The sequence below is a fragment of the Telmatherina bonti genome (genome assembly GCF_933228915.1).
Source record: "Telmatherina bonti genome assembly, chromosome: 24".
Taxonomy (NCBI): domain Eukaryota; kingdom Metazoa; phylum Chordata; class Actinopteri; order Atheriniformes; family Telmatherinidae; genus Telmatherina; species Telmatherina bonti.
The window spans coordinates 12,570,469-12,592,240 of record NC_136633.1 but is presented as its reverse complement, the minus strand read 5'-3'; the positions used below and the strand labels follow the sequence as shown (position 1 = coordinate 12,592,240).

The following is a 21,772-nucleotide window of genomic DNA, read 5'->3' as shown; positions in this document are numbered from 1 at the left end:
ATGAATCATCGGTAAAACCCATAGACATCATATATATGATGTCATATATATGATGTCTATGGGTTTTACCCAGGTTTTACCTGGTTAAAACCAGTGCATTAAAAGCAATGTTTCTCAAATGGTGGTACGCGTACCCCTGGGGTTACTTCAGGGCATTCCAGGGGGTATGTGAAATTTTTTTGAAAAAAAAAAAAAAAAAAAGTATATTTTTTTACGTTTTGTTTTTTTTGTTTTTTTAAAAAAAACATCCTTAAATAAAATATCATATAAATATTTTATATATTCCAATAAATGTAAGTGTATATTCATAAACTAAATTTACATTTAGATTTACACCATTTCATTCTTCCCAAAATCCCAGATGCCGACGTGATTTGAACCCCACTGTCGCCTTGACAACAAAAAACAACGGGGACCTGGTTGAAGGGTATAGTAGAGATGTGCAAAACACAATTAAAGTTTAAAAAGCCAAACAGAAATGATAAAATGCTGTATTTCGTGTTTTTTCTGAACCAAAACTAATTTGCACTGGTTAAGGGGTACTTGGTTGAAAAAATATTTTACAAGGGGTACCGCTGTGTTGCACCGCTCAGTCCTCCTGTGGCTTGCAAAATATTAGTTTTCGGTTCAACAACACTGCTATTTAAATTCTCATGATAAAAAGCTTGTAATTTAATTTTATCGTCTCTAAATCTTTAGAGGAAATAAAATCTTACTTGCAGAAGCTTTTATTTTATGGGATTTAACTTTAGAAATATCTAATCAGTTAGGCAATAAACCAGTTAATACTTGCTTTAAATTTATATTTAAACTGAAGAATAATTTGCATAAAAAATCTTTAAAGGCCCAGTACTCCTTTCTAAATGATATGAAATGAAATGAAAAATACTTAAAATCAATACTGTAGTATATAATTAACTTGAGGAGCACTTGTTCCGGAGGCTGATGGCAGGAATGATCTTCTGTATCTTTCAGTCTTACATCGGACCTGAAGAAGCCTCTCTCTGAACACACTTTGTTGTTTCTTCACTGTGTTGTGGAGAGGGTGTGAAGAGCCCTTTGAAATTGACATATAGACCTCATAAAGCATTTTTAAGAATATCCAGACACATTGTTTACATAAATTAGCAGAAAAAGCTCGATTAAAGACAAACAAATGACACACAAAATCTTTTTTTTAATATTTATTAAACAAGATGTCTTTTTTTTAATTTTTTTTTTAAAAAAAGGATTTAAATGACATAATGCTGTGTGGCTCTTTTAAACAAGGCAAAAAGAAATCAGGAATTGACTCAAAGTAGACGTTGTGGAAATGACAGAACAGATGGGAAGTCCAAACCCGACCTGCACAGAGACCAGTATTTTATCATTGTGCTGCCAGTTTCCCAATCCTGATGTTAAATTTGTTGCTTTTCTGCATAAGGAAATCTCTCCCCCTGCAGGATTTTCAGCTTCTGCTGCTGACAGTAATCCAGGTTTCCTCTTTGGGTGTGGACACCAGCTCAGATCGAACCTCCGCCACTTGTCCCTTCAGCTGGTGAAGTTTCAGTCGACGCACCAACGTGCTGAGCAGAACCGTAGCTGCGGTGTAGGCGAACCTGACAGAAACCAAACAAGATTCAGCATATCTACTAACAATAAAAACAAAGTTTATTTGTATAGTAACTTTCATACAAGAAGCAGCTCAAAGTGCTTCACATTTATTAAAACAACAAGTAAAACAAATAGACACATCATCATTCACACACACACACACACACACACACACACACACACACACACACACACACACACACACACACACACACACACACACACACACAATCTCATGTTAAAGCTTCTAAAATAGTCTTTTGTCTCTTTAACCGACAATAATAATAGTAAAAGAATAAACATAAAAGAGGTAACATCTGGCTTGGCAAACTGTGAGGAAACTATGTCCCGGGGATTCCCTCACACCAGGGGCCAGTTCACCCATAACCATAGGGTTCTTGACCACTGGAACGGCCATGAATCAGGGTTGGCCACGATCCATACCACAGCCAAATGGCTGCAATGCAAGGGCCAACCTGTCAGAGGCCATCCCCATGGCAACGACCCGGCAAACTGAATAGACAAGGCCCCCAGCGTGGCGGATCCTCATCAGGAAAACACTGGAGTAACAGAACTTAAGATCAAACAAGACTAAGACCTACAAGGAACCATCTAGGAACACAAAATAAATAAATACATAATAAAAGTGAGCATAAGAATAAAATATTTAGGAAATAAAGCAATAAAAACAGAAAGAAATAAACATGTAAAATAGAACAAGAAGAATAAATAAACAATCCTTACATAGACTAAAAACTGGATAAGATAATCTAAAAGTTAAACTAAAAAGGTCTTGAGCCTCTTTTTAAAAACATCAATAGTCTCTGCAGCCCTGAGGTTCTCTGGCAGGCCGTTCCACAGACGGGGACCATCGGGATGAAGAGAGGCCTCACCTAAGTTTTGGTTCTGACTTTAGGAATATGTAAAAGATACCAGAGGACCTCCGGGTCCGCGAGGGCTCATATCTTAAAAAGATGTCAGATAAATAAGAAGGCCTAAGATCATTAAGACATTTAAAAATCACCTAAATAATCTGAAAATCAATCCTGTAGCGCACGGGGAGCCAATGCAGCGATTTTAAAACTGGAGTAATGTGTTCCCGCTCTCTGGTCCTCGTCAGAACTCGTGCTGCTGACTGAACTGTAAGCTTGAAATGGACTCTTTAGGAAGAGCGGAGAGCAAGGCATCACAATAATCTAATCTACTAGAAATAAAAGCATGAATTAGCTTCTCTGTGCTGGCAAGAGAGAGAAATTCTTTAGATGATAAAATCCCGTCTTTGTGACGTTTCTGATGTGTGGAATAAAATTCAGCTCAGAGTCAAATAAAACACCCAGATTTCTCACACAGTTAGAAGGTCTAAAGTTTTGCATGAAATGATCTCTCTCTTGTTTTCATGACCGATAATTAAAACCTCCGTTTTGTCCTGGTTGAGCTGTAAGAAATTCTCTGCCATCCGTGACTTTATATCTAAAATACAGTTTAAAAGTGTATTAATTGTCTCTAGTTCACTTAGAGACACGGCGATCAATCAATTTAAAGCTTTTTTTTTCCTGTAACAGAGACTGATTTTACCTGAGCTCTGGACACGTCTGATTCCCTGAGAAGCCGAGCAGGCAGAAGCTCTTCCTGACAGCTTCCTCCTCAAATCGATCTGGATCAAACCTGACGAATAACAAGCCAGTGAAGCTCATTTCAATGTAAATCTTCCACACGGGCTCAGAGATGTGTCGTCATTCTGAAAGCGTCCCAAAGGTAAAACATATGGTGTGTGTGTAGCAGGTAAACCTGTATGGGGAGCTCCAGGTCTCAGCATCTTGTAGAACTACTCCCAAGGCATAGATCACCAACGTCTGAAACACGACAACAAGCAACATCATTATGGCTTTTTCTGTTTAGTAGTATTTATAGTTTTCTTCCTGTTAAAGGGGAGTTTTTTCCTTCCCACTGTCGCCGCATGCATGCTCAGGATGGGGGATTGGATCGAAGTAATGACTCGATGCTATCAGTTGGTTTCTAATGTATTGAAATGATGTGTATGTAAAGCGCCCTGTGACAACATTGTTGTGAAGTGGCGCTATACAAATAAAGTTGTATTGTGAAACATGGAAACTTAAATGAGCATTTTGAACACTTTAATCCTGGTAGAAATGCACAAAAATATCTACATTTACACTTAAATCGTTGCCTTTCAGTGGTTTATGGACTGATGTTGTCACCACAAACATGAGGAACTGGGTACCTCTTTGGGGATGACGTGCTGATCGACTTTCCCCTCCACTTCCTGAAGCCGAGCAGCGACAGGGGTCAGCTTGGCGGTCCTCACGGTCTCGTTTAGGACCTGCTGGCAGTATCTTATAAAGACAGAAATATAATCAACTCACTGAAGTCTGCAAGCAGAATCTGAAGCTGATTGTGTTTTCTGAAACTGGAGCAAACATCAGGTTTCTTGGTTTGAGATGTCATATTTTCTGGATGAGACGGGAATCCTCGTCTCACCTGAGCTGAGGAATCTTATCCAGGGTAACCGGATCAGAGCCCAAAACCTCCTCCAGCTCCTGGTACAACTTGTCCTGGACTTCCTCTGAGGCAGAGAGGAAGTGAAGTGCCCAGATACACACTGCCAACACATTATTTAGCATGTCAGGTTCAGGGATGGAAAAGAAAAAAGCTTCTAAAAACAGAAATTATTTAACATTTATGACGGATTTATTGAGTTTCACTTACAGTTTGCAGTGATGACACATCCAGCCAAAGTGAAAACCATGCAGTCCTCCATGATCTGAAACAAACAATAATCATTTCAGGACAACTTCTCACAGTTTTCAAAGGTTTTAAAGCAGAACTTGTGAGTCCACCTGTCGTTCTGTGAGGCTGGACTGATGGAGAGCGTCCACAAACACTGCTTGCTTCCTCTGGGCTTTCCTCTCCTTCGCCACGGACAGCAGCAAAGACTCCATCTCTGACAAGGCTGACCACAGAGGAAGAAAGATTTTTTTTAACAGAATTAATCTATATAGCTTGGTTTTTCTGACTGAAACAGATAAATGAGACATAAAGAAAAGAAGAAGCTGAGATATAATTAGTTAAGAATATGAATTAGCCACAGCAGTGAGTGGAAACTTCGCACTGCAACAGCATCTTTCAGGGTTAGCATCAAATAATCAACATAGTCTCTTACAAGACTGTTCCAAAGACCCTTGACCCAGAAAAGCAGCTTGCTCCCCTGCAGCAAAGTGTTGTTTTGCACAAATAAAAACATCTATATGAGGATATATTCGATTAAACAAATTTCAGGCTCAAAACTTTACTTGGTATCCAAGAAGTTCTGTACTAAAACACTGAGAAAGAATCAGTTTTTGCCTTTTTAGTAAGTGTAGACTTAAAATCAACAGTGTGTAATAAAACTGACTGTAAACTGACAGGATAAAAGTATCATATTGTTATCTTTATGCTGTTGTGTAAATACTTTGTCTTACTTTTTAACTTATTTTATTGTTACATTTATATTAAGGTCTTTATTCTCCTTTTTATTTGCACTGTTCTGTGACAGGAAAACAGAATTTTGTTCATTGTACAGTAAATAGTGCTGAATGACACGAAAGTAAAGTCTATGCTTTAAAGCAGAGGTGTCCAGCTCCGGTCCTCGAGGGCCAGAATCCTGCAGGTTTTCTATGTATCTCTGCTCAGACACACCTGATTCAAATTAATTAGTAGTAGAGCTTAATCAGTTGTGCACGTCATTGGCTGTTTGATCCATTTAGTGGAAGCTAGATGTGTTGGAACAGGAATACATGGGAAACCTGCAGGACAGCGGCCCTCGAGGACCGACTTTGGACACCCCTGCTTTAAAGGCAGGAGGGCTTTGGTTGCTGCACTTTGCAAATTTGCAACTAGATGTCCCTAAATCTCACAAACGATGTCAAATAAACATTTTGAATGAGAAAAATGAAGGAAGATACAATCTTTTGTAGCAAAAATTGTCTATAAAATGACTTCTAAGCCCAAATTCAGCAAAAGAAAAAAAGACTCTGTTGACCACACCTGAACTACCAGTCACTTTAATATCACATCTTGAGTACATGGATCCTTTAAAGGTCCCATAATAATAAAAAAGAAATATATATCAGCAATTTCATGTGGGTGTCAAAAGTCCAACAACATCGTTTCCAAAGTGTTTTAAAGCAAATTCAGCCTTGGTGCTTATTTTCAGCGGTTCCAAAAGCTGCTCTGCTGCCACATGCGGCCCAGATCCAACTTCTATGTGGCCCAGCTCATGTAAAACAACAAAGATATTAATCAAGAACCTTCAGTCATTCCTACGCTGATTAGGTGGCCTACAATCCTACAGTTATGCAGACCATGAATGCAACACTTGGTTGCCTAGCAACATTAACCCCAGCTGGTGTTGTGTTTTGAAGTTGTAAGAGTAACGCTAGCAAGCATGTCGCTCTCTGTCCCAAAACGCAAAAGTGACAACAAAAACAGCAGATTTAACCCTGCCTGGACTGATAAGTATTTGTTTATTTTGCCGTCACATTTGAGCACCAAACCGATGTTTTTAATATGCAGTGAGTGAGTGGCGGTGTTTAAAGATTATATTGTATAATTGGACCTTTTTATGTTAAAAGTTAGGAGAAAAACAAGTTCTAACTGGAATTTTCATTATTTTATTTTTGTGTGTTTGCCCTTGTCATGTGGGACTGAATTTAAAATAGAAAAATGAATAAACTACTTACTTTTCAAAATGTAAATGTATCTTTTTTTTATTCATTTATTCATTTTGACTGATTTATTTGACCTTACTTTATGTACTTTTTTTGGAAAATTTTCTCATTTCTGTGCCTCATACACAGGACATGGAGACATTTATGACTCTTAGAAAACCTTCCAAAAGTTATTTTAGCATAATATGGGTCCTTTAAGGCCAGAACATGCTCTGCAATAGCAGGGAAATTTGTTCTTCTGTTTGGGAGTTCACATGAGCTGTTCAACGCCTGAGCAGGACTATTGTGTGATTGGTCAAAACTTTAAAGTGGGTGTGGTTAATATGGAAAAGCAGGGAGCAGACATTTCTGCATTTCCACTGGTATGAAAAACTCAAAACATTTGAAGAGCTAGTTGTAAAGAAGAGCTGGGTGAGACGATGACAATCTATAACACACACAGAGGACATTTTTAGAACACAGACAGTGTCTGGCAAAAACATCTATGCTTAAAAACAAAAACAGAAAAAAAACCCAAACATACTTCTTATATTTTGGAGGGTAAGTAATGCACATTCATTTCAGAGAAAGTGCACAGCCAATGCTTCAGATATGTGCAACCTTCATAAATCACCCAAATGGTTATAAATAGCAAGTTTAACCTCCTGACTACCAGTAGTTCAAATTTGTCCTCTGTGGAAGACCTTTGTAAACCTAAATATTTGTATCTCCCTGAATGCTACTGAACTAACACCTTTTGGTCTTTAAAGAGGACATTTAGTGCTTTTAAATGGTACCACATTTGTGGGGTTGGGGCTTTGTGAACTTTCTTTCTCTCTTCAAGAAAAATGGCCTCCATTGCAACAAGCATGTTTTATGGGAAGAGCAAAAGTGCATAATACTTTTCTTTGTGCTGATTTTTACTTGAAATGTTGTAGTTATATTTTCATTGAATATCTTATGAACACATTAGATCGTTTCTTAGATAAATATAGCTATATTTTACCACAATAGTTTAAGCAATGTCCTCCGTAGGGGACATTTGTAGCGACACATTTTTTTTCCTGGTAGTCAGGAGGATATTTTGACTGTTACCTGTCTGAGCATCTTCCATTGGCATTGGGTTTCGTCCCACACACACATTTCTGACTGATATGTCTGTCTGACACTCACACTGGGATTGCAGGTTGCACTAATGCATTTAAACTCCTCACCCTGCTTCTAAACTCTTCACACTGCAACAAAAATAAATCAGTGTCAATCCCTCAAAACTGAGACTGCCTGAATGCGCCGTCTCCTGCTTCTAGCTGTTTGTCAAGAGACTTAACAGAAGAAAACAGATGAGCATCTGCAAACTTCCCATCCTGTTACTTCACAAAAGTAGACAGCATGTCAACACACAGCAGGTGTGAGAAGGATGATTCGGGGAGGAACATAAACACAAAGACAAGAAGAAGCTCAAAGCCCAATACTTCCACATACCATTCTCATAATGCCCTTTTCTGCTGGAGCTCTTCTCAAGGGAACCATCCATGTAGCCTTTCCCAATTTCTGACCAGATCTGGAGGCATCAGAGCACGGACTTATCAGGAAAATACAACATGCACAAAAAAACAAAACAAAACAAAACACATTTTGATGTGTAAAAGTGCTGCCAAAGAGAAACCGAAGCAAAGTCTCACCACGTCGTGGTTTTTGCGGAAGGAAAGGACTTCCACGTCATCTTTGAAGCGCTCACCCAGAGCCAGCTGGGTTACGGTCTTCAGGGCCAGACCCAGCAGGTGGGCACACAGCGGGATATGCTGCGCCTCTGGGAATGACTTCCATTTTCCAACCAGCTCGTCTGCAACCTTGACAACCAAATATTCGTCAATTTGCAGCGTTGGATTTTCAACATTCTTAGCTTGTCATCAGTGGTGAAAACCTTGAGTATGAGAGGGAAGTTGTTCTTCAGAGTGTTGTTGATGGCAGTCTCATACAGCTTCTTCCTTATCACAGAGTCGTTGGCGCCGCCTCCCATCCCTGACTGGTAGCCGAGCAGCGACTTCAGCATCGTCTCAAAAGAGTCAGCTGTAGGTCAACGCAAGAAGCAGGAAGACTGCTTATGTGACGCAACATAAACAAAAACCAAGTATCTCATCAAGACCGGTGCCCTTACTGGTGTGGTTTGGATTAATGTGCTGCCGTAAGTGCTTCACAGAGCCGAGGCTGACCACCGGACGACCACCAAACCAGAACGAAGCCACAGAGCCAAACTCCTGATGCAAACTGACCAGGAACTCATGCAGACTGCCTCTGTTGATGATGTCCTGCAGGTTTCCATCTCTGAGAAAGCAATAAAATACAATATCTGGTCACACACACTTTTCTGACCATGTGTTATGGCATTTTATTGTTAACTTCTTGTTATTACTCTTACTTTCTCTTGCCGTAAATTTCACTTAACACTCTTTAGGAGGCTGTATATATATTTTCATAATTCATTTTTTTCAGACCATTAAAGTTAACACAAGCTGCAACAGCAAATAAAAATATAAGAACTTACTTTTCATCTGTGGGATAGAGACCTGGGACACCAGAAGCTCTTCTGGATGACTGAAAAGATTCAACATTTATATTCATGATAAATATGCCAATAAAAACATGATTATACCATTAAAAAATGTTTTAATTTCGGTATTACCTTTTCTTTTAAGGGGCTTGCCTGAACTTAATGGTATAATTAATGGCAACTTTATCTAATATATTTCTTAAAAATCAGAGTATATATTAAACTTGTTGGGAATTCCTCCATGTATCTTCACAATGATAGCATCACCAGTAACTTCTTTAAGTTGTGTTTTATTAACTTTAGTTTGCTGACATTTAATTAAAATGAATGCCGAAGACTAAATAAGCTCCCAAATATAGTGTACAGTTTGTAATACACTAACATAAGCAGTTCCAGGTTATTTATCAGGATGGTTAAATTAAATCACCAGTTTTTTTGCATGGACACTGGCGATTTAGCAGCTTGCTAACGTAACAAGCTAATAAAACTTACCGGGTACAAATAGAGAACAGCACCGACTAAAATGATGACAAACGTGACCGCAAATATGGCAAAGTCCAGCATGACTGCGTTGCTAAAGACTCCTCATGTAAAACTGGAGATTTCCATAAAAATGACTGCAGTTCGTCACCACGTCAACATTGTCTCTGCGCTCGACTACACCGCCTGGCAGCCAAGCAGAGAGACTAAACTAGTAGAACTCAGAAATCATCGATGTGTGGTAAATCTGTCAATTTAAGTAAAATCAATCTTGATTGATTGAAACAAAGTACTTTGTTTTAAAGTCTCACTGTCTTTAAATTCACTGGCATTTTACCCAGATTGAGTTTGCTTTTATTGTTTTTATTTGTTTCATGTTATGGTTTTAAATTTTATTTTCTATTTTGTTAATTATGTTGTGTTTAGCACTTTGTTCAGCAGTAGCTGTCAGAAAGTGCTTTATAAATAAAGTTGGCTTGGCTTAAATATGATACTTAAATGTATTTTACGATATATTTACATTATTTAAAGAATGTTTATTGATGTAAGCTCTTACGACACTTCAATTGCTTTTAAAGTCAATCAACACATTTTCTATATAAAAATACATTTAAATTATTTCATTTAATATCAATCTTTTTCACTGGTTATGTGACCCAACAATTTGTAATTATTTCACTTATTCTGCAGTTGCTTGCAGGGAAACACTTATTTTTCTATGTTTAGTTCACTGATTTAAGAATTTAGTATTAAAAGTAAGAAAATGTGTTTGTTGTAGAAACAGCTTCATGGCAATAAATATTATTTAGTTTGAAAGCTTGTTTATTACCCTTGCTGATGACAATGTATTTGTGGGATGAGCAGGAGAGCTGAGTATGTGGGTTGCAACATTAAAAACACTTCTTCTCTGCCAAATGTCAAACAGCTCATATAACAGAATACAGAAAATGTATTAAAAAAGTATTAAAAAGTAAATGTTTTGTCAGACTTCATACGTAAACATTTAATTCTATTTTATGCTAAGAAAGATTTCTGGATTAGTGTAACTCCTTTATTTAAAAAGACACGAGCACATTTAGAAAATACAAAAATAATCTATGACACATTCACGGCCACGTTTGTGCAAGACATCAACAAAGCTGCAGAGAAATTCTGATGGCAGATATTCATCTTTTTTTCTTCAGGCTGTTATTTCGGACTTGTCTTCAGGCTTTGGAGGCTCTATTTCCATCGCCATCAGATAACCTAAGAGGGAAAAGATAAAAGCTGGTATTTTAAGGTGAAATCGGAGTATTATGTGTCGTGAGCAGCAGTGATTATTCTTTCCTACTTTCAGTGTAGTCTGTCTCGGGTCTGCTGGCGATGAAAACCCACGCCAGACCCACCAGCAGAGCCACCACCAGATTGATGGTGACCCACGGGTGGAGAATCTGGTGCTCAGACCCTGGAGGCCTGATGGAGAAAATATATGACTTAGTAATAAAATGCAGGCTTTAAGATGACACCACCCTGTCAGATGACGACACTAAGCTCACCATAGAGTTGTGTTGAAGGATGGATAGAGGTTGATTCGATCGCTGGTCATCTGCTGACTCAGAGAGAGGACTAACGCTGAGAAATACACTGGATGAAATGAATAAAGAATGTGAAATCAAGCCAAACTTTTAGATTCATTGTAAGAACCGTGCGGACTCACAAAAGGATGCAAGAGCCACCGGATCCAGCGTGACAAACTCCCGCAGAGCCATGGAGCCTTTGGCCAGATTCACCCTAACAAAACAACACTTTCACTGTTAGACAAGAACACCAAACAAAGAGCAAACAAAGTTTTCCTATGATCGGCGCGGCTGCAGACAAATCCGTATGAAATTCATTATTTTCATTCTTTATTGTGAAACAAAACCAGAAGACAATTTTTGCAGCTGCAAAACCCGGATAAAACATTCGTTACGCTTCATTTCTGTTCCATTTTATCTGGATTTTGGACTTAATAACACTAATGTCTCTGGGTCATCAGGCCTCCAGCCTTGCTCAAAGGCATCTCTGGAAGTTTCCAGATCTAAGCTCTCTGCAGTGATGGGAACAAGAAGACTTTTGTATCTGAAAGTTCCCTTAAATATCTGAACTCCTGCTTTCTTTTGGCCTCCCAGTTGTAGAGATGCTCGATGAATTTAGAGAGCTTAAGAAGAAAAATAAGTACAAAAATTCAGCCCTGCTGAACCTAACGTCAAGTTTTACGCCATCACAAAGCTCAAGTTACGATGACTCTTTCATATCTCATGAAGACATGAGCTCATCTTAAATGTGATGGCAACAGAAAAAGGACAAAGTTCAGCGTCGTCTTGCTGAAATCTGCAAAGTCTTCGCTGAAAGAGACGTTGTCTGGATGGGAGCAGATGTTGCTCTAAAACCTCCATGCACTTTCCAGCGTTGATGGAGCTTCAGATGTGGAAGCTGCCCACGTCATAGACGCTAATGCAACCCCATCCCATCAGAGATGCAGCTTTTCTACTGTCCACTGATAACCCGCTGGATGCTGCCTCTCCTCTTTAGTCTGCAGGACACGCCGTCCATGATTTCCACAAAGAAATTCAACATTTAAATCCACCTGACTAACAGAGTTTTCCACTTTGCTTCGGACCGTTTGAAAAGAGCTTTGGTCTGGAGAAAACGTAGGTGATTCTGGATCATCTTCACATTTGGCTTCTTGTTTATTTGAGTTTGCACTTTAAAAGTAACACTAGAACATTCATAGAGAAAAAAAACTAGGAGGAAAGGTTCAAATGATGGACAATACGCATAAAAATAACATAAATTACGGTGCTGGGGAGGTTGGAAACCCAATAAAGGCTTATCGAGAACCTCAGCATGATCTAAATACAATTTAATTAAGTAATTAATTAAACCAGATAAAGGAAATACATACAACGAAGCATAAAAAAAAACAAAGCATTAAATGCAAAAATATGACAAATAAAATAAATATAACAGTAGAGCACAATTTAACATGATCCCTCTGCAAACAGATGTTCTTTCAAATTCTTTTTGTACACTAATAAAGAAGATGATATGTCTAACAAAGTAATGTATTTATTCCATAAATGGACCCCTCTGAATTTTCTGGAAAACTGACTTCTAGTGGTGTATGAAGAAGCTTAGATAATTCTTCTTCTTTGCATGACAGAGTTTTAAGCTGCGTTTGTGGATTTTACAGTGTTACTGTGAAGCCCATGCAGATATCACCATGAATAACAACAACCCACATCCACTTTGTGATGGCTGTGTCTCCAGCCACACACAGGTGATATCCAAATGCATCACACATACACTTAGATTTATTTTGTTTAACCAGGATTTAATTTACAGACAAATATTTTTGTTAGACATTAGTTACATATAGCATCACAACTATTCTGAAAAAGTGCGAATTTTAGTTTATGTTGTGATGTTGTGACTGTTTTCATTTGTTTTTTTTCCTTTGAGTTTCAGTGGCTCCAGTCCCTTGGCTGTGAACCAGCAGGTGGCCATGGGGTGGAGCCAGCTAACTGGACCAAACCAGTGGCAGAAATGGGAATTTAGGGTTTTCTTTTGTTTATTTAGTTAAGTTTTTGTGTGTTATCCCCTTTGTCTGGTTTTGTTTGGGCTGATCAGCCACTATTCAAAGGAGTCCTATTATGGGATTTATAGCTTTATACATATGGCTTATGGCTTTATATTATAGCTTTCTACAGTGTTGAATCCTCATCAGACATGTGAACGACACTGTTTTTTATCACCTAAACACATGTTTGAGTTTGAGTTTCAGTTCCAGCACGCTCTCCGTTCGGTTTCCATGGCGACGAAAAACGCGTCGTTTTAGGAGATTTTTTCTACTTGGAAATCCTTGTGACGTCCCGGGGGATAAGATTCGGTGATTGGTTACCTTCTACTGGTTAACAAGGGCATGTACAAATACATCAGGCGGGTGGAAAACGTGGGATAAAGTTATTTCCAACGATGGCTGGTGAGTTTACCAAAGAGAGACATCCTGCTGCATTCGTTGCTGTGGGTTGCTGTTTTCCACTTCGTTTTCAGGGTCTGATTCAGGTTCCAACATGTAGGGCTGTATGCTATGTGTTGACATTGTGTTTTGTTTTTTTTATTGAGTTCATATGAGTCTAATCCTTCTGTTTATGAGATGTTACAATGACGGCGAAAGCAGGTGCGGTGCGCGTTTCCGATGTAGTGCAGTGGCGGGAGGCGGGGCTTAATGCGGAAGAGTCTCAATCCACTCATTTTGCCCACATGCTGATCTGACAGCCTACGGAGAGGGTCGGTCTGAAGTAAATAAAGTGATTTGTGACAATAACTCGATCAATCCCAGCCCTTCTGGTCTCAGAAATAAAAATGAATTAGCCTGAAATGCACATAATAGTTCCACTTTAAGTTTACCCATGTGTGTCATTTGTTCGGTCAGTTTGTTTCATTTTGTTGCTTGAATTACAAATTCTTTGATTATAGTTTTGTTAAGCTGACCTCTTTTGTGGGCCTGATTTATTCATTTATGTTAAAACAACTTTTTCTTTTTGGGTCATAATAACAAAACCTCTTTTTTTTTTTTTTTTTTTTTTTAACCTTTAAACCTGTGCCTGACTGTGCTTCACTGCTCGGCCCATCACACACTTAAAACGACATTTCTTAGTTTATACACTTTTACAGAATCTTTCTAAAAGCGGGACTCAGAGTTTTGCCCACGGACACTTTGGCACACAAACTGGGGAAGCTGGGAATTTAACCATCTGTCTGTTTGGCATAAGACCGCTGCCAGCTACAGCCACCCTGGTCCAAAGTCTGTAGATGATATTATGCACTAGAAATAATCTTATCTTGTTATGAGTCTTGTTTAAAAGAAAAATTAGCATGAATGTTCCCTGCTGATCAGAAAGATTGAAAACTTTTATTGATTACAGCTAAAATCTGAAGGCTGTTCTGTTCTGTTCCTGAGTTTATTCAGGGCACCGTTAGCGGTTTCAATCCGTCCGTGCATCATGTCAAAATTATTTCATTTTTTCTGCTTATTGAAGAGTAACGTTGCATTTATTATACAGTTTGAAGCCCAAATCATGGTGCTGCAATGGCAAAAAGGATTAATAAGCGTTAATATGGAAATAAATGAAGTTCCAGTGTTCCCAGTAAAGCTCTTAACTAATTTTTCTGATGCAAATGTCTCTTCCTAAAACTCGCTTCACTTTCTGAAGCTGACATCTGATGTGTTGTTGTTTTTTGTCTCAATAACAATCATGATTTCCTCCTGCAGGACCCTAAAACTGCTAACTGCTAACATAGTGGAGTGTGACGACTTTACCTGTCGAAGGCGGCCACGGTGCTGATGGCCAGCAGCATGTAGAGCAGAGACTGGGAGGGGTACGCCAGGCCGTGGTACTGCTGCAGCAGGTTGGACAGAGCGGTGAGGTGCTGCCCGGCCAGTATGTACACCACCACCACGTTCCACACGGCGTAGCCCGCCAGGAAGCCGTGACAGTACAAACCGAACACCCTGAATCCAACACAGGAGGAACATGAAGGAAAACATCCAGGATTCTTATTTCATTATAAAAAGCATGTTTCTATTTACATTATATTTGTTTTTTATTTGCTATTTTCATATTTGTTCAGGCGAGCATTTTAGCTCCAAACGACTTGGTGACACTGCTGTGTATTTCTACTGTTTTTATTTATTTTATTTCTTATTTTTTTCCCACATGTTGCAGGTTTTTTATGTTTTATTGTTGTGAAGCACTTTGTGACCTTGTGTCTATGAAAAGCACCATATTAATAAAGTTTTTCTTATCTTTTCTTTTTTTATCTTTTCTTTTCTTATCTTTCCTTTTTTATCTTTTTTCTTGTCTTATCTTTTTTATCTTTTCTTTTCTTTTTTTTAATCTTATCTTATCTTTTCTTCTTTCTCTTTTCCTATATTTTCTTTTCTTTTTTTATCTTTTCTTTTTTATCTTATCTTATCTTTCCTTCCCTTCACCTGAAGCCTTCGTGTACTCTGATGGAGACGTCTCTGGTGGTCCAGAGAGGCTGCATGTGCTGGAGGTCTGTCATGTTGTCCATCTGGTCGCTGGTTTTCCTCCAATCTGAGCGCTCTGCGGCCTGGAATCGCTCTGCGGGCGAACACACACTCTCATACGCATTCAGATAATCATATCAGAGCCTGCTTTCCATCTTCGCCGTCCGTTACTCACTGTTCCTCTCCACGAAAACCTTCCCGACCGGCTGGCTCTGACCCTGCGGTGCCGAGAACAGGGAATGCTGCGGGATGGGAGACGCGGAGTCGGCGATGATGTCGTCCTCTTCCACGTCCAGCTCGTCAGGAAGCTGCGATTCGGCTACTTTGGACTTCCTGAGAGAGACAAAAACACGGTAGACGTGAGATGTTAGACGATTAAACAGCTTGTGGTGAAATCTTCTCTGCATATCTTACCTCTTCTTTCTGGGTTTTCGGACCACCTCTTCTCCATCAGTGGTCTGATCTCCCGTATCTCCGTTCACAAGGTCGGCTTGGTCATCTTCGAGATCTGAAACCGGGACGCGAACTGAATTTAAAACTGTTTAGAAACGACAGCGAGCTGTTTGGCTGCTCGGGACGTGATGCAGTCTGACTTCACCTATAGTGGCACTTTTCTTCTTCTTCTTTCTCCTCTGCGGCGCCGCGTCTGTTGATGTCTCAAGGGTCAGCTGCTCGCTGACCTCAGATGCTCTCCGGCTGCCGACGCCTCCCATCTCCATCCCCTGATCTGAGGACAAAACAGATAATAAGTCATCTGAACCACAAGTCGCTCATTCGCCCTTAGAAATGATGATAATGTGAGTCATCCAGTCGATATTTAACATTAAATAGTGACTAAAAACCTCAGCAATGGTCAGTAAGTCGAGTTAAAGTCGCCAAAAGTGATTTTTGATGTTTGTTTTCTTACCATCCAAATCATCAGCTTCATTTATGTCCTTCCTTGCTCTCTTCTTCTTACGTTTTGGTGCTGGAACGTCGACTGTGCAGAAAGATAAACACGTAAATGTTAGCTAAATTAATGAAGTCGAGAAAACAGAAAGATCTTTTACGACAAATTCTGACCCACCAGATGTGTCTTGACTGGAGAAATTACAAATAAAGGACAAAAAAAAGGAGAAAAGTTTAGTTTAAGCGCTTGGCTTTCTCTGGCAAGTGGTGTTAAGGATAAAACCGTCGCCTACCTGGACATGGTCGGAAGCGACCTCTGCCCTCGCTGCGGACACACAAAGAAACAAGGTCATTTTCTTCCATCACACTAAGACATCACCTGCACAGATGTGGGGAGAAAAACCTTAAAAAGGAGAATATTTGGGAAGTTCCTCAGACAATATTCCTGGTAGAAATGTCAGAACGTGCCGACGTGTTGGCAGACATCTTCAGACATTTTTCCTGCTGTAGTGTGGAGCGATTACAGAGAAACAAACCTGAGATCGACCCATTTTCACACATTACCCGTTGGAAGGTAAGAAAACAAACATAAAAAATAAAAAATAAAAAAAAATTCATTTTGAAAAAGTACATGGATGAGGGACAAAAATGGAAAAAAATGATGTGAGGAATATTATAAGTAGATGGATATTTATGTAATATTTTGTAGATATGGCTGCAAGTATATGTATGTATGTAGTATATCTGTGTGGATGTGTTTATATGAACAGAGGTACAGTTGTCCTCATATGTCTTCATCTCCTTTCATTAAAGAAAAGGCTGAATTTACAACAGTCACTCAAATAACTGGAGACTTAACAAACAAACAATAACTAAAAATTTGCAAAAATATAATTTAGTAATATAAGACACTGTTTTTTTCATTTAATTAAGTTGAAGAAAGAAAAAAAACAAGCAAACTAGTCCTGGATAAATTAGAGACTTTTCTGTTGAACAGTGGGACAAAATCCCTGTCAACAGGTGCAGAAGTCTGACTGAGAGGAACAGAAAACACCTGACTGGAGCGGAAACATTAAAGCATTCTTCAACTAAATATTAGTTTATGAGTGATGTAATATGTAATAAATTATCTTATTTGGTTGCTTTTTAAAAAAATAAAATTCTATTGAACCAGAATTAGAAAATAATGTCATGATTTTCATAAAATTTTTATTTATTATTACTTTAGTCAATTTCAGCTTATTTTACAGGCAGCTGATTTTTTCCTTTTTTAATGAAAGGGTATGAATAAATATTAAACTTTTCAGCTGAATTTGCAGCTGAAAGCCGGCGTTGGCTCTTTGCAAAGAACAACATTGGCTTTTACAGTAGGGAAGACCTCTGGAAACCTCTTTTTAGAGTTTGAACTTTTCCTTTGCCTTTCTTTATAGTAGATATGCCTTTCTATTTTTGTACAAAATCTTCCCAGATGACCTCCTGCCCACTTCCAAGCAGAACGAACCGACTGAACAAACATCCAGCTGCTGTTAAAGCAGGTTGCTGAAGTGTTTGAACCATCAACGACACATTAAACACATTGATAATACATGTATCTGGCTTCTGTAATAATCTGAAAGCAAAAGAAAGAAAATAAGGAAAAAAATAAACAAACATTAATGAACCTGCTGTTGCATAATAATATACACACACACACACACACACACAATGGAGGCTATTTAAGTCACACACACTTACATAACACCCGAGCCGGTTTGTGTTTTTATTCTGACAAAGTTTCTCAGCTGTGAGACGAAGGCATCAGACAGTCCAGATAATAAAAATCTTACCATCATCTTTCTGGCCATTTCACCCAAGAACGGATTCAGACTGAGGAGAAGCGACACACGACTCCCTGACTGCTAAATCCTCGGCTAAATCTGCCGGGACTGAGGATTATTCAGGCCAGAGGTCGGACAGCTCCAACCTTTTTTTAAAGACTTAAGATCAGCAGCAGAGAGACGTCGTCTTTGTGAGGATGTGAGCAGGAACAGAGGATGCAGAGCCTTGTTGTCGCTGCAGTCACACTTCCAGGTTTTTAAACCGAAACGAGTTCATTTGTTAAAATTACTGCAGGATTTATGAAGCTAATGAGGTTTGTTTGTATTCTATTTTCTTAATTTTAAATGCACTAAGTGCCTTTACACAATTAAAATGGCAATTTTCACATATTTGCTTTATTAAACCTTAGAAAATGTTTTGTTTTGTTTTTTTTTTTAAAAAAAAGGAGGGATATGTGCACAGAAAATCTGGATCTAATTAGGATTTTTAGTTGTAAACAACAGCTTTAAAATGTGACTGTAACATGACTGTATACCGATTTAATTTCCTCAAGCATGTGAAGTTTTATTCAGTTTTACCAGAAATTTTAAGCACATCTGCATTTTGTTCTCCAGGTGATTGTTTATTTATTATTTATTTACAAGTTCATTCCACCTGATTACACAATATCATAAAGATTATCTTAAATTGTCAATTCTGGAGATCAGAATTACTTTTTACATCACTTCATCAGATAAATTGACTTATTTCTTTGTTATTTCGTCCACAAATCTTCCTGAAACATTTAGGCAAACCTTTTTTTTTTGTCTTGTCCAGCATTGAAGCAGGCAAAATGGATTTTCTGGATGCTGTGTTCTGCTGGGTAAATTTACTTTGCCAAGGGAAGCATCATAGATATAATGTTCCCCTTGATATTCTGGATTTTTTTAAATTTCATTTTTCTCTTTATTTTGCATAATTGTTTGTATTACAAAGTTTGTACTGCTGGACCGGACCGCAGAGGATAGAAGAGGGACAGAAAGAGAATAGAAAAGAAGAGGAACTCGTAGAGAGAAAAAGAGAGAAGGAGAAAAACAAAGAATGAGAAAGATAACGACCAACTTTCATTTGCATGTACATAAGCACACATACACACCCACATATATATATACACACACCCATACACCTATACACACTGGAGTCATGTTCCCCCTGCGGGAGGACGAAGCCGTCAACTATCAGGAGAACCTAGAACTCACAAGCTAAATCAGAGACATAAATTTAGGCAAACTTAAAGAAAAGATTTAAGTTTGTATGCCAGATATATCAAGATAAAGAGGTTTCCTGTCCACCAGATCTCCCTCATGCAGTCATGCTTCAAAAGTTAATCTTCATTCAAAGAAAAGGTTTTTTTATCAGGAGGACGCAGGAAGTCAAATCCGCTGGTCTGAAACCTCTCCAACAACCTCTTAACAGCAAACCATGACAGATTAGATGGTTCAATTACTTAATTAAAATGAAGATAAAATGTAGTAGAGGTCCGTGAAAAACTAAGTACACTCAAAGAATGACATGGCTCCAATTATTGTTGGCTTGTAGAATCATGTTTAGCATCAATAAGTTGGATCAATGGTTTCCTGTAAGATGGTAAAAGTCTCACATTATTGTGGAAGTATTCTGCTCCACTCCTTTGTTACATTACTTCAGTTCACTGAGGTTTGCAGCTCCTCCGACCAGAGCATTTCCCCAGGTTGAGGTCTAGACTTTAACTGGACCACGCCATTGCCTTGATAAGTATTATTTTTAGCTTCTCTGTTGTAGATTTGCTGCTGTTTGAGTTCATTTTTCCTGCAGCATGGACCTGTTTTAGCCAAGCTATACTAGAATACTTTGGTATACAGAGGAGTTCGTTGTTCACTCAATGACTAGGTGTCCAGGTCAAGCCCAGATCATCAGTCCTCCACCACCGTGCTTGACTGTTGCTGTCAGGTATTGGTGCTGATATGCTGTGATTGGTTTTCTCTAAGGTGCTACTGTGAATTATGACCAGACATCTCAACTTTGGTCTGATTTCTGTCCAAATAACATTGATCTAAAATAACATGACAGCTTTCCTGCCATGTTTTGTTTTTATAGAGAGGTTTTCTCCTGCAACCCCTCCTAACAAGTCCTTCTCTATGTCTACTGTCATTAGCTTTAAACTGCTTCACACAGCGATTTCTGAGTTTGATAAAGACCTAAAATCATGCATGCAACTTATTTTAAATTTCAAAGTCAGCTGGATTATATGTGGTCTTGATGAAAATTGCAATGGGATTATAATAATGTTCACCCAGCCTTCCTTCAATACCATGAGATACCAGTCTGCTGTGTGGAAGCACTGGTACACATTTCTCTTTTAAATATGTTTGTATGGCTGTAGTTTTTTCTGTTTATATTGTTAATGGACCTAAAGTCTGAATAAAGAAAGAATTACAATTATATGCACTGACCTGTGGAAGAGGCGGCAGCTCCCTGACCCGCATTTTCTGAAGAGGAACAACAGGAAAGAAAATGATTATTAAAGATGTGTCAAGTCGTAAACTTTCAGCTGCTTTAGACATACAGGGGGGATTTAAGTGACATTGCACTTTAAGAATTATGGAAACAATATGTCGCCAGTATATAAAACAAACATGTAAACTTAGGAGCCGTAACTTTTAAAAGGGGGAAAATACCTTTAAGCCTCCCGGGTCCATTTTCTCAAGTTTCACCTAAAAATCGTCATTGGCTATTAATTAAACGATACAATCTGAAACACTCACTAATATATATAGATATATATTAAACATTTATTTTATCGAAAACAACAGCTAAAAATCCAAGACGTCGCCATTTGTGTTTTTGTTTACATCCAAAAGCAGAGCGCCGTCTACCCGGAAGTAATTAAAAGGAGCACATCCAACTTCCGGTTACAGTAAAAAACAAAACATGCAAATAAAACAAAGTTTAATTTACAGTTGTGCTGATATTTATTCATACACTTTCATTAAAAAAGGAAAAATCAGCTGCCTGTGAAATAAGCTAAAATTGACTAAATAAGAAAATTATGAAAATCATTACATTATTTTCTAATTCTGGTTCAATAGAAATATTTTTTAAAAAAAGCAAACAAATAAGATAAGTTGTTACATATTACATCAGTCATGAACTAATATTTAGTTTATGACTGATATTATTTATTTATTTATGTTTAATACGCACTGAGAGGTGGAAGAGAGTGTTTTTTTAAATTTTTTTTTATTTTTTAAGTGTTTTAGTGTTTTATTGAGTCGCCAGACAATTTGAATTTCCCTTTTAGGGATGAATAAAGTCCTATCTATCTATCTATCTATCTAGTTGAACAATCCTTTAATGTTTCCACTCCAGTCAGGTGTTTTCTGTTCCTCTCAGTCAGACTTCAGCACCTGTTGACAGGTATTTTGTCCCACTGTTCAACAGAAAAGTGCTCTAATTTGTCCAGGATAAATTTGTTTGTTTGTTTTTTTCTTTCTTCAACTCAATTAAATTTAAAAACAGTGTCTTATATTACTAAATTATATCTTTGCAAATTTTTAGTTATTGTTTGTTTGTTAAGTCTCCAGTTATTTGAGTGACTGTTGTAAATTCAGCCTTTTCTTTAATGAAAGGGGATGAATACATATGAGCACAACTGTACTATTA

The 21,772-nt window shown here is 38.2% G+C and overlaps 2 protein-coding genes across 4 annotated transcripts; both read right to left on the bottom strand.

Moving 5' to 3' along the window:
- Positions 1-1,257: 1,257 nt before the first annotated feature.
- On the bottom strand, positions 1,258-9,502 carry cyp20a1 (cytochrome P450, family 20, subfamily A, polypeptide 1). The gene is made up of 13 exons (XM_079263660.1): positions 9,343-9,502; positions 8,845-8,894; positions 8,458-8,624; positions 8,224-8,369; positions 7,982-8,149; positions 7,782-7,860; positions 4,452-4,564; positions 4,321-4,375; positions 4,093-4,213; positions 3,836-3,947; positions 3,382-3,446; positions 3,169-3,258; positions 1,258-1,598 (listed from the first exon to the last, which is right to left on the bottom strand). Exons 1-13 carry the CDS (start codon positions 9,412-9,414, stop codon positions 1,448-1,450), a joined length of 1,389 nt encoding a protein of 462 aa, XP_079119786.1. The 5' UTR covers positions 9,415-9,502; the 3' UTR covers positions 1,258-1,447.
- An 854-nt stretch (positions 9,503-10,356) lies between these two features.
- LOC306773831 (transmembrane protein 237B-like) lies at positions 10,357-20,956 on the bottom strand. 3 transcript variants are annotated; one of them, XM_079263757.1, is made up of 14 exons: positions 20,788-20,956; positions 20,563-20,598; positions 16,567-16,598; positions 16,452-16,465; positions 16,293-16,364; positions 15,984-16,112; positions 15,800-15,911; positions 15,561-15,718; positions 15,347-15,479; positions 14,675-14,866; positions 11,027-11,100; positions 10,866-10,953; positions 10,661-10,782; positions 10,357-10,575 (listed from the first exon to the last, which is right to left on the bottom strand). In XM_079263757.1, exons 1-14 carry the CDS (start codon positions 20,806-20,808, stop codon positions 10,511-10,513), a joined length of 1,248 nt encoding a protein of 415 aa, XP_079119883.1. In that variant the 5' UTR covers positions 20,809-20,956; the 3' UTR covers positions 10,357-10,510. The 3 variants fall into 3 exon arrangements, with proteins under 3 accessions (XP_079119883.1, XP_079119884.1, XP_079119885.1); XM_079263758.1 differs by having other exon boundaries at positions 10,866-10,941; XM_079263759.1 differs by having other exon boundaries at positions 15,800-15,893.
- Between the last annotated feature and the right edge of the window lie 816 nt (positions 20,957-21,772).

Bases quoted from the DNA above. Each gene is read 5' to 3' on its own strand.
- cyp20a1 (XM_079263660.1), bottom strand. From the start codon at position 9,414: ATGCTGGACTTTGCCATATTTGCGGTCACGTTTGTCATCATTTTAGTC. The intron at 3,447-3,835 runs GTACCCAGTTCC...GTCGTGTTTCAG, and splicing joins AGCACGTCATCCCCAAAGAG to ACGTTGGTGATCTATGCCTT. The intron at 3,259-3,381 runs GTTTACCTGCTA...GTTATTCGTCAG, and splicing joins ACCTGGAGCTCCCCATACAG to GTTTGATCCAGATCGATTTG.
- LOC306773831 (XM_079263757.1), bottom strand. From the start codon at position 20,808: ATGGACCCGGGAGGCTTAAAG. The intron at 20,599-20,787 runs GTATTTTCCCCC...GTTCCTCTTCAG, and splicing joins TGGACCCGGGAGGCTTAAAG to AAAATGCGGGTCAGGGAGCT. The intron at 15,912-15,983 runs GTGAAGTCAGAC...TTTTAAATTCAG, and splicing joins GAAGAAAAGTGCCACTATAG to TTCGCGTCCCGGTTTCAGAT.